This window comes from Plectropomus leopardus, chromosome 21 (assembly GCF_008729295.1).
Source record: "Plectropomus leopardus isolate mb chromosome 21, YSFRI_Pleo_2.0, whole genome shotgun sequence".
Classification (NCBI taxonomy): domain Eukaryota; kingdom Metazoa; phylum Chordata; class Actinopteri; order Perciformes; family Serranidae; genus Plectropomus; species Plectropomus leopardus.
In genome coordinates this window covers 23,356,742-23,373,677 of record NC_056483.1, presented here as the reverse complement: position 1 = coordinate 23,373,677, position 16,936 = coordinate 23,356,742, and the positions used below count along the sequence as shown (strand labels likewise).

The 16,936-nt window shown below is 40.7% G+C and overlaps 1 protein-coding gene across 1 annotated transcript in view; it reads right to left on the bottom strand.

The window, feature by feature from the left end:
• LOC121960588 (E3 ubiquitin-protein ligase HECW1-like) overlaps positions 1–16,936 on the bottom strand; it is a 68,192-nt gene that overhangs the window by 20,995 nt on the left and 30,261 nt on the right. Inside the window, 5 exon segments of the mRNA XM_042510370.1 lie at positions 103–201; positions 5,254–5,833; positions 6,534–7,528; positions 9,542–9,642; positions 9,940–10,082. Coding sequence (XP_042366304.1) covers positions 103–201; positions 5,254–5,833; positions 6,534–7,528; positions 9,542–9,642; positions 9,940–10,082 — 1,918 coding nt within the window.

Genomic DNA, 16,936 nt, shown 5'->3' with positions numbered 1-16,936 from the left:
CACACACACAGACACACACACACACACAGACAGCCACACTGACAGCAAACCGGGGAGGAGGGATGTGACTCCAGAGTAAGACTGGGAGGTGTTGGTTCTTACTTGGAGGTAAGGCTTGGTCAGTGGCAGCAGGAAAATGGTTTAGGTCATGGCTGGGTCGCAGGACTGGAAGATTGCCAACAGGAGGGGAGAAGCCTGAGCCTACAGGACACCAGAGAGACAGCACGGGATACATTACCAGAAAGCTGGGGAGACACCACACCACCTGGCACACCAGGAACACGAAACTCACGTGGGATGCGAAGTGTGCCATATTGTATATTGTCACTCCTAAACATGCTTCTCCATAGTGTCCCTGGGTCTTTACTGGGCACTTTTACAGTGCATGATTTCCATCTGGGAGGTTTTGCAAAGTTGTCCAACATTTTTGCTCTATCTAGAGCTGGGTGATATGGTTTAAAATAATATCATGATATTTTAAGGGTATATCGCAATTCACAATATATGTCTTGATACTTTTAAATGTCCTTTAAACTAATGTTAACTACTAAAAACAAAACTATTCAAAAGCAGTTACAATTAAGTTAAATAAAGTAGCTACTGTCATATAATGAAGGTGAATACACTACTGTTATAATAACATTTAATAAAACATGATTATAAGGAAGTTAAGTAAAGTACTTTTATAATTGAATTCTAAAAGTATTGTTATAATTAAATAAATCAAACCAGCACCCATGGTGCTTTTATGTTGAAGGACTAGGCTTGTTTTAGGTATGAACTGTGCCAGGCTCTGATGTGAATTTTAAATAGTGGCCAAAAGTGGAATTACATTGTCCGGGTCCATCATGTGATGACCAGGGGCCCAGAAAAAGCTTTCTCCATTGACTGACCTTGTGAAAGAGATGTCTCTAAATCAGTGGATAATTCTTTGTGAGTGTCAAACCCCCCGCTATGTAACTAACTTCACTATCTAGATTTTAGCTATGCAGTTGGAATGTCTAAAAGAGCCACAAGATTAATTCTTTTAGACCAACATTCAAGCTAGCAAAGCTCTAAAACGGAAATCAGTCGCTCTGAAGATGGAAGTTACACTTGGCCGCTTTATGTCTCTAGTGCGCATGCCTCATGGGCCCGTAGATCCAGGTATTTTATAGCAGGTGAAAGACATTCTTTTTATTTTTTTTGCTTCATGCGCCAGTGAGCAACTCTTACAGGTATGAAAGGGCCCCTGCCTCCATGGCTGTATCCAGATTTTCTTAGTACATCCATGCTTAAAGCTTCTGGTCAACAGTGTATGTTCGTGTTGGCAGACAGTTAAACAGATACTGTGCCGCCTTTAACTGTGAGGATTCATTTACTGTGAGCGGGCAACGAACTAACAGCTCACTTATTACAAATATTTGCAAGTCACAAAATGTAATGAAATAGTCACAATCAGAGCTTCGCAAATACAAACACACGCCTCACCTGCTCACACTATCACCACTATCACTCATTAAGTTAGACTGTTACCCCAGCGCCATTAAAGTGACGATTTAGTCACTGCAAGCTGGAAACAAACTAGCAGCTCTACAGTTCAGATATTAATAGTATTTGCAAATCACGGTTGTGCTCCATAGTTGTAAAATGTGACTAAAAAATCATGGTCCAGAGCTCTGTAAAAGCCCGCTTTGTGTGTGTCTGTGAGAGACAGAGCCGAAGAAGAGAGCAAGAGAAAGGAAAAAATGGTGGCTTATAGAAATGCCGTAACGTTATATATATACATATATATATCCTCAATGATTGCAATATAGTAATTTTACATATTGCATGTAGAACAAGCCATGATACCATGTATATTTGAAATATCGCCCACCCCTAGCTCTATTTTATTACAGAATAGTGACTAAGATTGATTGACTGTCTCCTGACATCACAGTTACCTAGGAACCAATGATCTCAGAAACAACATTCAGTCCATATCAAGAGACTCTCTCATTGGTTACTGGCAGTCTCTTTTGCCTCTAACAGCATTTCTATCTGCTGTTAAAATGCTAATTGTGACTGGATGTGCGATCAGGATGAGGAAAATGTAAAATGGAATCATACACGTTTAGAGATGGGACTACAGTTAAATTGGCTGGAGTAAGCCTGGTGGAAATGGAAACCATACAATGTCACGTTAATGAGAGCACACTCCCCCGCTGGGCAGACAAACATCACCAAGGCAGAAAGATTGTTGTAGCAGGTGAGAAATGGATTGGACTTTAGCAGAAACATCAATACAAAAGACAGAAACATCATTGTAATGACAGCAGGTAGAGATGTGGAGGACAGAAACACCATCACTATGATTAGACATGTCTTTAACACAGCCTCTGCTCACTGCACACACATCAGCGACAACCTCCTGAAAATCACACAGTAATTTAACCCTTGAGCCAACTGGCTTGATTTCTTTCAAAAACATAGGAAGAGGGGCATAGCGCAACAGTAGAAGAAATGACCCAAAATTGGCAAGAAATCAGTAAAATAAATAAATAAATAAATGAAGTAGTGGAATCTTAACAAAAACCTACCATTTAAAGGGTAAAAAAAATGCTTATCATTGAATATTTGATATTTATGATTATAACTGATGTTGATTAAAAAAATAAACTCAGTGAAAGTAGAAAATCATGTTGATGTGTAGTATTTTTATAGCTAGATACTGAAAAGCGTATTTTGTGTGCACAGTGGTATGAGTGTGAGTATTTGGCACTGCACAAAAAATGACTTTGTATGTGTTTCTGCTTATCACTGACATATCCATGACTGTGATAATCAAAAAATTAAAAGAAAAAAAAAAAACACCTAACCTTTCGTATATCGAAAAGAATTCATTTTATGTGTTTTTATTCATCTCAAAACGTAGAGGCATTATGACAAATACTTGGCATTAAAAGGGTTGAAATTCTGAAAATGAATGAATATTTGATATGTATATTCAGGACTGATGTTGATAAAAAGATTAACTCAATGAAAGTACAAAAAAAATATGTATAACATTCTTAAAGCTTGATTTTTAGAAGTGCATTTTGTGCTCAGATATTAAAGTGGGCCCTAATGATCATAATTATTTCAAATTGAGGTGTTTTAATGTGTAAAATGTGACATGATACTGGCAGGTTGTAAACATTAACTGACTTCAGCATAGAGCTTTAGATCACTCCAGTTTTCCAGCAGAGCTGCAGTCCTGTACACACCCACAGGACCAACACAAACTCCAACAGCTTCAAGCAGAAATAACACTTATTCTACACAACAACACTCACTCTGCAGATCTCTCTAAATAGCTACAACTCAGCACTGAACGCAGCATTACTCACTCACTTCCTCATTTACTCTTTGCTGCAGTTTACCATATTCATGTCATGCTGGAGGAGGCGGAAGACCCAAATCTTCTCTTCCTTTCACCCACATTCAAAATCATCTGCATTTATGATGGAAATAGGACTCTTAAACTGAACACAGAAGCTACAGTATTTGGTATTCTTCGAATTTGTGTGCATCATATGTGCTTTACAACACAGACACCTCGAGAAACTCTACGTTTCATTTCAAAATAATGGTTGTTAAAGTTTGGACCTAGATTACATTTAATTTGATGTTTTGATGGGAACAGGAGTGGGAAAGAACAAAAACAGAAAGAACAAACCTGGCAGGGAGTCGGCAGTGTGCTGATTGCATTTCAGAAGAGGGGAATTTCATTTTATTTCTGTGAGACTGTGTGTGTGTGTGTGACCTACTTTTCTATCCCAGTCTATAACAGGCATCATGTAAAATGTACAAATACAGTATAAAACATGAAGACATATTCAGTGAAACAAGACCAGTCAATTTTTTATGTGACTGCAGACCATATGAAGCAGCTTAGACCAAATTTACTACCACATTTTTTTCTGGAACTGAGTGGCTCAGTTGTCCACATTTTTAACTAAGGCAATTTATTGTTAATTTATTTTTTATTATTACTATTTTTTTTCAAAAAAGATTGTGAATCAATTAAATCAATATGATGCCTCAAAAACAGTACATACCGATTGTGATCATTTGCTTGTTGCCTCCTTTTAAAACCTTGTCACATACAGAATATGTATCTATCTGTTCAATGTTAATGATATTTTCTTATCAGTTTCATTTATTACATGGAATAAAGAATTCTTCGATGAATGATCAATTTAGAAACAACTTCCATTTATCGCAAAAAAATATTTACACTCGCACGACAAAACACCATATTTCACAAAACTGCGACGGAAACACTTTTTTTGGACTTTTCTAGGTCACATGATGATATGCTTGTTAGTAGGAACTGGCTCCCTCATGATGCAGCAGGAGCTACAAGAGCTGTTACTGCATCACATAACTCGTCCAAAGTTGAGCTGATCTTCAGGAAGTGATATCGTGGACTATCACCTCCGCTCCCTGGCTGCTCCAACGTGGCTTGCCTTTCCATTATCGCTCCATAACACGCCTACGTCACCTTGGATTGGAAATAATGACGGCTAGTGTGGTGGTTGCAATAGAAATAAAGCTGCTAATGTTTTGAACGTCCATCGCCATGCTTCTTGGAATGGTATCGCCACAGAAGTTGCAGACCATCGCTCAGTGATCTCACAATTGTGTTTTTATCCACAAGGAAAATATCGCTTAAATTTTGTGCACATCTATCATGGAAACTTGCCTACTGACAAGCAGTTTTGTCATTGTGAAAGAAAAGCTGTGGATAAAGACAGGTGGACTTACCTGTAGTTTAATGGCTCTAGGGGTGTAACAATACACATATTTGTAATGAACTGTTCAGTTCATTGCTTTTCGTTCGGTACACATTACAAACTGAACGATCCATTGAACTATCTTTTGACATATGGAAAAGCAATACAGCTAAAACTGTGTTCAATATAGTGTTTTCAGTGCCACTGTGCTTGACAAGGCACCTGAAGGCAGCAGCAGTCAGCTGTCTATGACAGTATAAAACACACAATAAAACGGGTTTTAAAAAATTATAAATCACAACAACCACAAGAGGTCCTTGAGCATTAAGTCACAAAATATTAGGATGATTGGTCCAGTAGTTTGTGAGTTTAGCTGCAGACACATAGAAACACAAACATACACGCATGCACACATGACAAAACATGATTCCAAAACACAACAGCTGATGTTTAAGTTATGATGCAGAATGAAGCTGAGACTAACAACCAATAAGAAGGTCATGTTTTAGCTCACCGATGTTGTTTCTGTCGCTGGGCCCCGCCACCACTGGCTCCCCCTGCTCTCCTCTCCTGGCCTCCTTCCACCTCCCCGTCCTCCTCTCTCCTCCTGCCCCGCCCGCCTCCTGGCCCTCTGGCGTCTGGCTGGCGTCAGGTACCGACTCAAAGGCACTCTCCTCATCCTCGTCTTCGTCCTGCGAGGAGAACACAGTGCTGCCCGAGAGCCTGTTGCTGTCCACCGAGGAGAGGCGGGTGTGGCTACAGAAGCGGCTCCTCCCCTCGTAGCCCGAGTTGCTGTAGCATGACGTGCTGTAACAGGAAGTGCTGTAGCAGGAGGTGCTGTAGCAGGAGGTGTCACAGAACTCGCACTCGTTCTCGCCGGGATGTCTGTGGGTGCTCCCGCCGACTCTTCTCCCTCCTCCATTACTGGAGTCTCCCTCCTCGCTCTCCAGACAGGAGGGGGAGATCCTCCTCACTGCTGTGTGTCCTCCTCCTCCTCCCTCACCTTCCAGGAGCTGGTTTAGCTCAGAGAGGCGTTCAATAGAGAGGCTGCGGGGTAGGGTGCGACGGCAGCAGGGGCCCGGACACTCTGGGACCTGCAGACATTTAAAACGGCCAAAAATAAAGCTTTTACCCCCTTGCCAGGAAAAAATCAGTCGGCCAGTCATACACTGCTGGATTTCCGAAACCAGAGACCTAAATGTACCGTTATCTCTGGGACAGACACACTTATTTTTATTCTAGAAAGGCGTGATAAAGCTTCAATTTAGGTGGATTCATTGTCATCTATATAAAAAACTGGAGACATTATTAGTTTGGTAGGAGACTACCCAACTAATATTTTGTTAAACATGGTTTAATTCATTCATTAGCCATAACTGCTTGTTCTCTTAACGGTTGCAGGTGACTGGAACCTATCAAAGCTGACATCTGGGCGAGAGGCGGGGTGTGCCATGGACAGACAACCAGGGGCTGTTTACACATCAGCGGTTCGTGCATGAAACTTTTGTTGCAGTTTGGCCTTTCTTTCACAGACAACAGCGTTTTGGTGGCTGAAAACGCAAACTTTTGAAACTAGGTTCCAGTGTATAATTTTTTGAAAACACCACCCCTTCTGTTGTCATGTAAACTAACAATGCGTGGATCCTGTGAGAATGATGATGTCTCGGCCACACTTACTAGTGTAGTGTGTGCAGATAAAGGGTGTTTATTTGACTAACACTTGTGATTACACAGTAAGTTTAGAACAGATTTTGGGTTCTCTACCTGCCTCTGGAAGTCCATAACTGGACGTACCTGAGAGGGAGACTGGGTTGTATCCTCCTCCTCGTCATCCTCCTGCCCCTCCTGCTCTTTGGAGCTTTTCAGCGTTGGTGATGTGGACGAGGTGTCTTGAGTGTTGCTTGTGTTCTCTCCCTCCCCGGTCTCCTCCTCGTCCTCCTGGCTGGGAGCTCTTTGCTGGGCTGAGGGGAGACTGTGGAGGAGGTGGTGGATCCGGATGTAGTGTGACCGTGGCGTCTCCGGCTCGCCGCAGGCTGATGCTATCACCGTCTCCAGCTCTGACACAGGAAGGGAGCAGGGGCGGTTTTTGCGTCTTGAGGGAGCATGGGAGTTGTAGTTTGAGAAGATAGACTGGCAGGTGCAAGGGACACAGCTTCTTTCTTCTCCCTCCGTTATCTCCTGTGGGGCCCCTTCTGCTGCTTCTACAGGGGCCTCCTGGGAGGTGGTGTTTCCCTCTGTGGGGGTCTCCATAGTAGCAGCAGCTCCATTTTCTGTTGATGCTTCAGGATTGTCAGAGTCTGGCTTTGGCTGTGTTTCCTCCCCAACCTTCTCTTCACCTGTCACCTCCTCATCAGCTTGTGGTGCAGACTCAGCTCTCTCCTCCACCTCCTCTTTCTCCTGCTGCCTCTCCTCTCCTCCTCCCTCCTCTCCTCCCTCTCCACTACTCTGCTCCTGCTGTTCAGCCGAGGCCCCCTCTTCCTGCTCCACCTGCGGCTCCGTAGACGGGGGCTCCTCCCTCACTGTGTTCTCCTCCTCCACAGTTTCTTGCTCTACCTCTGGTGTCGCCTCAGCCACCTCTGTCTCAGCAGGACGGACCTCCTCAGATGAGGGAGCTTCAGCTGTGGGGGCTGGTGGCACCGATGTCTCAGGGTCAGGAGGGGCGTCCAGGGGGAGGTCTGGCATGTCAGGTCCCACACTGAGCGTGTCCTCATCAGGTGGGTGGTGGTCGTTTGCTGCGTTTCCCCCCTCAGGACACGCTGACTCTATGACCAGGGAGATCTCCTCATCATCTGTGAAAAGAGCACATGAAGAGGTTAGATGACTGCTCAACTCATGTTTTAGGGGCCGATCACAGCGAGATGAGTAGCTAGAGAAATGTCACAGATAAAACCACTGTTTCCCTATGGTGCAACACGCCTGTCAAGCACTCCTCTTTTTAAGTTGAAGTTTAAAAAAAAAGTTCAACTTTTCTGCTCAAGGTGCAGAGTCACACCACTCGTCAATCTTACTTTTGGCCACGGACACAGCCCCGCCCCACAGATGGGAGGTGCACCTTGTGCAAAGTGTCTGTTTGATTGCCCCCTTAGATGCCATTAAAGCCGGTATATTATATTCTTGACAGTTAGGCATGCACAAGTTTGGGTTTTTTACATTTTTACATTTTGACTAGACTGTGGAATACCCTCTCAAACTTGTAGACTTCAACCTACGCTAAGGACAGTGGATCACTCGAGGACATTTATCAGACTTCACACAGCTCCCTTTGGAGACACTAAAGGCTTTATACGCTTCATCACATGTGCAGCCGAACGCTTCAACACCTGGAAACACACTTTGATGTCCTTCTCTTTAAAAATATTGATACTAAAGAAGATTTCTGCCACAGTGTCATCTTTACTTTTCCTTCTCCTCTGCATGGCAGAGTATGCAGCCTGGCAGGTGTCACAGAAACAAAAATACTAATCTGCATGACAAATTAATAAATCATGTGCATGAACTGCAGATTTGAGCTCTTGAATTAATAATGACCTCAGTAACGTGGTACTAAGGAGATTGTTTAGATCATTGGGCCATGGACAAATCAAAAGAGCTGCACGGATTTCTTACAGTTTTGTTTTGAAATTAGACAGTAATACTTGGATTTGATGATTTTGCCTGTTAAAGGGACAGTTAATCCTAAAATCAACTACAGTTACCAATATGTGGTTGTATGCCTCCCTGCATCACTTAAGTTACACTTGCAGTTTACTTCCATGCCTGTGAAAACATGGATGCTTCACGCACATCTTACCCCCAGAAGCACACAGGATCTATACAATCCGCACAGTTTCAAGGTGGACACCAGAAGTTAGTGCAGGCTGTTAGTGCAGACCGCACCAAAACATCCACAGAGCCCTCGGCCTCCTCTCCCCTGCTTGTTTCTTCACTCCCCGTGTCTCACACAGTTCTCTGTCCTTTTGCAACCTCACCGGGGTTTCCACACCATTGATCCGCCGAAATGACTTTGGCCTGCTTTGTGTCCTACTGGTTGGCCAGTTTGAGGAAATTCAATAAACAAACCTTTTTTTCCCCCGGTTATAGTGTTTTTTCTTTAGACAATGTGAGGATCTAAGGGGAGAGGGATGTCGTATGCTGTAAAGCCCTCTGAGGCAAACTGTGTTTCGTGATAATGGGCAATAAAATTGAATTGAATTGAATTGAAAACTCCCAAACTCTGTGCGCTGCGTGACCTGCGTGCTCTCTCTCGTTTTCTCTCTCTTTTTAGATTTAAATTTTTCAATTAATAAACTGATTTAAAATGCATCTAAAATAGGCAAACAAGAGATTATTGTGCGACTTCAGTAAGAAATAAAGGCTAACAAGACAGGCAACATTAAATATTAGACAAAAATATATTGACATATTTTCATAGTGACATAGTGAGGTGTCGGATGCAATGAAATAGGCTCCAGATCAAACATGTTCTGGCAGGATCCAGCTCAAATTAAGCTCTGAGAACAGCACATATCTGTAAATATGTATGGATGGAGACACAGACTGACAACCTGAAAAATAATGCCTTCAGCTTCAGCTATCACTGGCATGGAGGTATACAAATACACATGCTTAATAACCAAACACCAAGTACTGCATGGACTGCGTACACAGATAATATATGTATACGGATCACCAGTTTTCTTTAAAGCATCAAAGTTTAAAACATTTTCCTACAGAGAGACAGTTGACTTGAGAGTTTAGCAGCTAAGAGAAGACAGCAGGAGTGATTATATGTCTACTGCTTGAAGGCATTATGCCTCATATACCTGGGTGGATAGAAGAGGTCAGCTCAAAGCGGAACTGCAGCTGGCCGCAGACATGATCTGTTGGCAACCTGCGACCCAGCGAATAACTCACCACCCGGTCCCTGCAGACAGAAGACAGAGACAGACAGAACAAAAAAAAAAAAGAAGAGAAAGTGTCAAGCAGAAGTGCAGGGAGAGACAGGAAGAAAAATGGGAGGACTGAAATAAAGCCAGTGAAATCATAGCTAAAATCAGATGGTCACATGAGGTTTTAACTGGCAACAAGCTCCCACGTTCCTCATCTCATCCACCGTCTGTGTGGGCTGATGTATGTGGGAAAGCTCTACAGACTTGAGTCATCAAGCTCAAGAGTAATATTTGGACTGATGACGAATACAGTCTAACTGCACTCAGCTTACCCAATGGCGTGTTTCTCAAGTAGCCTCTGGACAGGAACAGACAGCTTCCCCAAGAAACGCTTGATGATCGGTCTACTCTTGGCAAACTTGTCCTTCACCTCGATCTCCAGGACGTCAGTGGGCAGAGACACAAAGTTAAACCTCTGGAGAAACAGACAGAAGAGTGAGCATCATAAGGATTAGATCACTTTGTGTCATTGGATTAGGATGAGCTTTGATCAGCTAGACCATAATATCTGTAAGCCTTTAACAGAGACAACGCCAAACGATTTAAAGTTTTAGGTTTATATGCACAAAATCATAGAAATGCAACAGTAAAAGCCAAAGTTGTGCAGGTGAGATTAAGAAACCCCAAGAGACTGAAATCTCTACATGTGACACTCTTTATCTTGTGTTTCTAGAGTTTTGTGTTTTTACTGACACAGAAGAAATTGTTAAAATGTATTTTTTCTTGAAAGGAGTTTGATATAATATTTTCCACCAGGTGCAGGATGGGAAATAATCTCTTAAGAAATCTAGCTGTAATCTTCCAAATAGTGACCCTGCAAGATCCCCATACTTTGTAAAATCTTATAATGTGTGACTTTTCAAAGTCTTTTTAAGTCTTCTAGTGTATGCATGGTGGGCATAATCTGCAGTATATAATATTTACTACCGATATAAATGGAAAATGTTGAGTCAATGACAAAAATATCTAAACTCAATGTCTCCATTATGGTTAAGATTAAGACATGCTTATGGTCTTGGTTGACTATTACCTCTTAGGGGATGTTTGGTGCATTTTATGTGCTTTGCATTCTTAATTTTTTTTTTATAATTTTAGTTGTGTTCATGCATATGGCATATATTTTGGCAAGATTGTGAATTTTTGTTTATTTTTGGAATTTGCAGCTCAGCTCCTACAGTAAGTCTAAAAAATACTGTGTAAACTAAATTGTTACATTCATACTGTTAAGTGCAAAAAAATCTGCCATTGAAACCCATTCAAACTGACATTTTTATCCCATCAAAGCATAAAAAAACATGCACTGTATTATTTCTTAGTGTCATTCAGGGCTCTTGCCTTGACTTTGTCATTTTAACTGTTTTTCACTTGATGACTTCTTTTAAATCATTTGGCATATGGAGAAAATACATGCTATTTCCACTAGGTGTACTGTCACAGTCAACGTTACTGCTAATTATAATCATTGAAATATCTCAGGCTGTGATAAAAAATAAATAATAATAAATAATCCAATTTGTATGTAGTATATTGAAATGTATTCATTTTTTTTGGGAGTTTTTTTTTCTATCTAAAAACATAGTGCCATCATGACAAAAACCTGGCATTTAAAGAGTTAAAATTCTGAAACTTAATGGATATTTGATTTTAATGATAAGGACTGATGTTGGTTAAAAAATGAATTCAATGAAAGTATTAAATCATTTTAATGTATGATATTTTTTAAGCTTGATTTTAAAAAAGTGCATTTTGTACACAGAGCAATATGAGCATGTGTAATATTAAAGTGGGCCCTAAGGGTTAAACAAGACTGAGAGCATCACTGACGCCATGCTTGTGGCTTTGTAAGGCTGTTCTCAGCTGAATTCTAATGTCAGCATGCTAAAATTATCACAATGCCAGTGCTAACATGCTGCAGGTAATGTTGAAAAAGAAAAAAACAACAACAAAGAAACAGTCCCTTTGTTTACTTGAAAAGGCCAAGTAGCTGATCTGGGAATTCCACACACTATTTTCCATGTTAATATTGTTAACAATATGTTAATATTGTTAATATTGCCAGATTACAATATCTTTCCAGCGTCATACCCGCTTAATTTAGGCTTCATTTTCCTTTCTTCAATCCAATTGGAGTTGTATGTGGTTTTAGAGTGGATGTATGAAATAATCTCCCTCTCCCATTCCCTATCCCCTCCCTCTCTGTCTCTCTCAGCGGGGGTCTGATCACTGTCAAAGCTTCTTAAATGTGGCTTCAGAGCCTGGAACTTTAACTTTCCAAATCCTCCGAAGCCTTTCCCCTCCTACCAAGATCAAATCCAGAGAGGACACTGTCTCAGAACCCTCTGAGACATGCTTCGAAATTTCTGCCATCAAAATCATTTAATACTTCAATGAATATTGGCACAATTTATTAAATATTAGAAGTGTTAATCCAAAAATATCCACAATGGAAATAACCTTCAAAAGTATTCTGTATATTGGTAATTATTATTTATGCCTCCATATAAACATCCCTCCATCCTTATCCTATTATCATCATCAGAGGCCAGAGGTATGATCATATTTGCCACTGATAGTGTGACAGGTTGCTTCTCATTTAAATTATTATCCAAAAATTTCAAAATAAAAAATAAATAGGAGAGGGTCAAACTCGAATTCTTGCAGACACTGGTTCTGTGACCAGACCTCCTTGATCCTTCATTTATTCATTCTGCTTGGTTTTCCATGTCACTAACTCAAGGGTGTAGGTTTTGCTTCAACACTGAGGATGAAACACATGGTATGAGACAGGTTTAGGGGTCCCCTGCCAGCAAATATTAAGCATTAAACACTAAAAAAAAATTTGCCATCGTAGGGTCAACAGGGCAAGCACTACAGAAAATGACAGTGGCTAAGTGTGGTTAACTTCTGGTTTAGTGCTCCACTAACTTAATGAAGTTTGATAAAATGATGTAGTCTCGTGCCTCTTCTAGACTTTCCAAATGTGACTGGACCCAATAGATCAAATCCTGATAGAGAAACAAATCAAATGCAGGGGTTGTGATGCCAAAAAAATGTATCCACTGACATCTCCCACACAATGTAAGTCTGTAAGTCTTTTTGGTCTCTGTGACATCACACGAATGAAATGATTAACCTTTTGGCTGCTGTGTCAAAAAACAAAACCAGCAACTTCACCTAATGTAACTCATACACACAAGAATTAGACCTGAGCAGTATGTTATATTTCATATATTTATGGAATTTTACCAAGCTAAGAAAAATAACATTCTCGCATCTATTTTCCTCATTAAACAGAGAAATACAGCTGTACACCTTTGGAATAAAACTTTCTCTCAGTCATGAAGACTGACAAGGCTAATTTGCCTCGTTTAGTCAACATAACACACACCGCATTCAAATTACAGGAACAAAATAAAACTCACTATCTAACTATCTCAGTTACTCTTCCTAGTAATCTCGTTAGTAAGTCCACTGTTCCAACAATCAACAGCTCCGATTTGGTTTAAATAAATCCTTAATTCACCAAGTTATATGTAAAAAAAAACATGCCGTTATTCCCAACGCTCTCTCTCTGCCTGCTGGCCACCGGCTGTTTACAGTCCCTCCACCACTATGTGTCGCTGTGTCTTTCAGCTCAGCTTCCTGTTCCACCAGTAGATCCCACAGACTGAGCTCTGGTGATGCGTGCTGTACACTACATACAATGAGTTTAACAGAAAGAAGAGCGCCTGTATTTATGATGGTATTTAAAACAACAACAACAAAAAAAACTTCAGGATTTCGAAACACTCTGGTGTACTGTAATACCGTGACACCCCCCAAGTTCTCGAAAGAATATATATATTCAAACCAGGGACAAACAATCACATTAAGCTCTTTTGTGGTTATTAACATTTTCCTATTGAATGGATTCTCAATCCCATATTGAGTATTGACTTTATTCTACGCAGTTTAAGCTCCACAAATTTAATTGAAGCCTATAGGATGGTGTGTGTGTGTTAGTTGTGGTGGCAGCTACAGGAGATTTCAGCTGCTGTCCTCTGTTAACCTTGTCACAGAGCTGTGCCTTAGCCAGCATTATAGTCAGTGACTTTATGTGTATCATATTAGCTGTGTTTGGTTTCCTGATGTCGTTGTAAGTGTGTGTTCTTGTACATCCTGTGATATTTAATTTGCAATTCTAGTGCTGGAAGACAGATTGAAAGAGATACATTAAAACATGAATGGCTAGGGCAAGAAAAGGAGAGCACAATGAGGAGAGGAGCGCAATGAGATTTGAAAAGTGCATCTGGTTGCACGAGATGACATGAGACGACACTGTGCTGCTACGAAGACAGAAAAATGAGAAGAGGAGGGGAAGAAAGGCTGGGCTGGGGAAATCAGTGTGCGGAGTGATAAAGGAGGAGGATAAAAGGAGACGGAGTGAATAATTTACAAGATGAGCTAGAACGGAGCAGACAGAGCAAAAGTGTGTGTTTGTGAGTGGAGGATGGGGGACAAACTCAATAAAGAGGGTGAGATTGTACAGCCGAGAGAGAGGGAGAGTGAGGAAATCGGAGGGAGAGTTAGTGTGTGCTGTTGCAGCATCAGAGTACCATGTTAATCTCAAGGAAGAGGAGTGAAATGAAGCTGTAGAGATGCAGAGGATGGAAGGGGAGAGGAGGGGGGAGGCATATGAGGAGAGAAGAGGATAGGACGAGTAGAGGAGGAATAGTAGGAGGAAAAATGAAAGTCATCATTTAGAGGCTGAAATTCACTCATCACTATGCTGTTAAGACCCAATTTGGGAGTAAAAAGGACCCTTGCTGATAAAGAATGGTTAAAATGATCAGGCGACTTACAGAAAAATGAAGGAATGACCGGCACCACTTTCTTTGAAGACCATATCTATAATGCATTATGAGGGCATTCATAGAAAACTCATAATGCTTTATGACAACACTCATAAACACACATAATGCTTACTGATGCACTATATCAACAGTCATAAAATATTTTAGATGTCATTTATAATGATTTATAAGTATCAAGTTTCTTATGGATGGCCTTGACTTATTAAAAAACTAGAGGTTGACTGATGGGGTTTTATAATGCATTATAAATTCCAAAACTCAACTATTCACACATCATCTGCATATCAACTGTAGTGAGGACTTATAGTATGATATAACAAGAGTATCCATAAGACACTACACTTATAAATCATTATAAATGCGGTCTTCATAAAAAATGCTACCAAATAACCTCTATAAAAAACACACAGGGTCATGTGGTCAATTATATATATGCTCAGCATTAGCCAATCAGAAACAATGTTTAAATGGAACCTTTATCTATATACCAATGCCATACAGTGGGTCATTTACATCTTTGTGCTGGCGTTGCTCAGTTTACACAGAACCAAACAATGGTGGCATCATGCCGCGCCTGCTTGATTTTAGACAGCATGCTGGCATTCTTGAGGTGAAAGAGGCAGGTGTTATGATAATGCAAGATTATACTTCTGTGTCACCTACAGCATATGCTCTCCATAGATGTGTACCATATGCCGTAACTACACTGAAGCATGAAGTGCAGCTCTTCAGAAATGTAACTATGTATCACAGTGATACCTCCTGTGAATTTCTGTAAGCTGAAAACCATTTCCCTTTGTACAAACAGAAATTTTATTTACTTTTATTCCATAGATGAGACAGCAGATGAGTCCCTTTTACACAGAGGTCGATTCAGTGCTGTTAACATGTCCACTGCGGGCTTAAAGTCAAGACAACTCTATCCCCCATTTGTCGATCAAACCTTTTACACAGAACGGCAAAGCGGAATAACAGCATAACAGTCTTGCCTTGTACAGACAGTGTAACAGGCAGGAAAAAAAGAGACTGGTCTTTTCTCATAGAGGGGCACACATATTTATGTTATCCCTCTTTAATATTTTAGTTATTTCCATTATATCTGCACAAAAACACTATCCAGGCTGTTCTTGCTCAGCCTATTTCCAGAATGTCCACAGTCACAGAAAAATTTAATTGCAAAAATGACTATCAGGCCAGCATACTGTAGCCTGAGGCGAAGCAACACACTGAATGAAACTCGTACAGAAAAGTGATTCCCTGACAGAAAACTCAAATCTAGCTGTCACAGAGGGTGACAGATAATTTCTCTGGGACATTGCACAGTCATAACAGGGCCCTCTGGGACCCATCCATAACTCCTGGACTTGACCACCATTTGTGGGTAAAAATTTAGCATTTCAGACTGTTACTTGTGTTCCTCTTTAACATTTCTTCCTTATATGGAAGAGTAAAATTCTGCCTTTATCTTTAACAATTAATCAGACCATATCAGATCCAGCACACTAGAGGTAAATGACACTGATCTGGGTCAACATTGATCTAATATATTGATAAAGCTATTTATATTTATGCATTAATTATTCAAAAATAGCTTCATAGCAACACTATTACAGATGATATCTGCAAAAAGGACGTAATTCCATGGGTGGTGCTTTCCAGTTTGCAAGGATCTATTCTTGTCATGGGTTATTTTTGCATGTTAATAATATGTCATTATTCATCCTTATTATATACTGATGCAGAATTGTCTCTTCACTTTGCACAGCATTGGGCTGCAGTATGGAGAGTAAGCTGACTGAGCCAGCATGCTATGGAGACCCATTAGAGTTCGACAGTACATTACTGCCAAGCAAGCTGCTCAACATGGGAGCAGTTTGGAGGAGGAAAGTGGCTTTGAGCTGAGCGGCTGCTGCCAAGACATGCCGGGACAGGACACTATATTAAATCAACGTATGGAGTCTCCTGAGGGACATGATACATGGTACAGACTGTGCTGTAGAGTGCTCTGAGACAAACACTGCAGACAGTGAGCAAAACAGCTTCATATAATTCTCAGAGCAATGAGCAATTCCCAGTGATGCTCCAGTCCAACCTGTCCATTTCATCGCCTGAAACCATATCTGATCAACCTGAAATACACAACATCATGCATCACCAGTTCACTTCAAATTGTTCAGTCCTAATCATAACATCACCGTAATTTGAGGAAAATGCCACATCTTGTGTTTTTATGTGTCCGTGTTGTGAAGCATTTCGGGACACCTTTTTTTGATGATCTAATGCAGCTTGTGAAAAAATGCCAAAAAGACAAATGCCACAGTTAATCTGTCCTGAGGTTTCTGGTTGAGTAATGTATTTTCAAACTAAAGTTTTAATAACATAGATATTTATTCAAATATGTTAACAATATTAAATA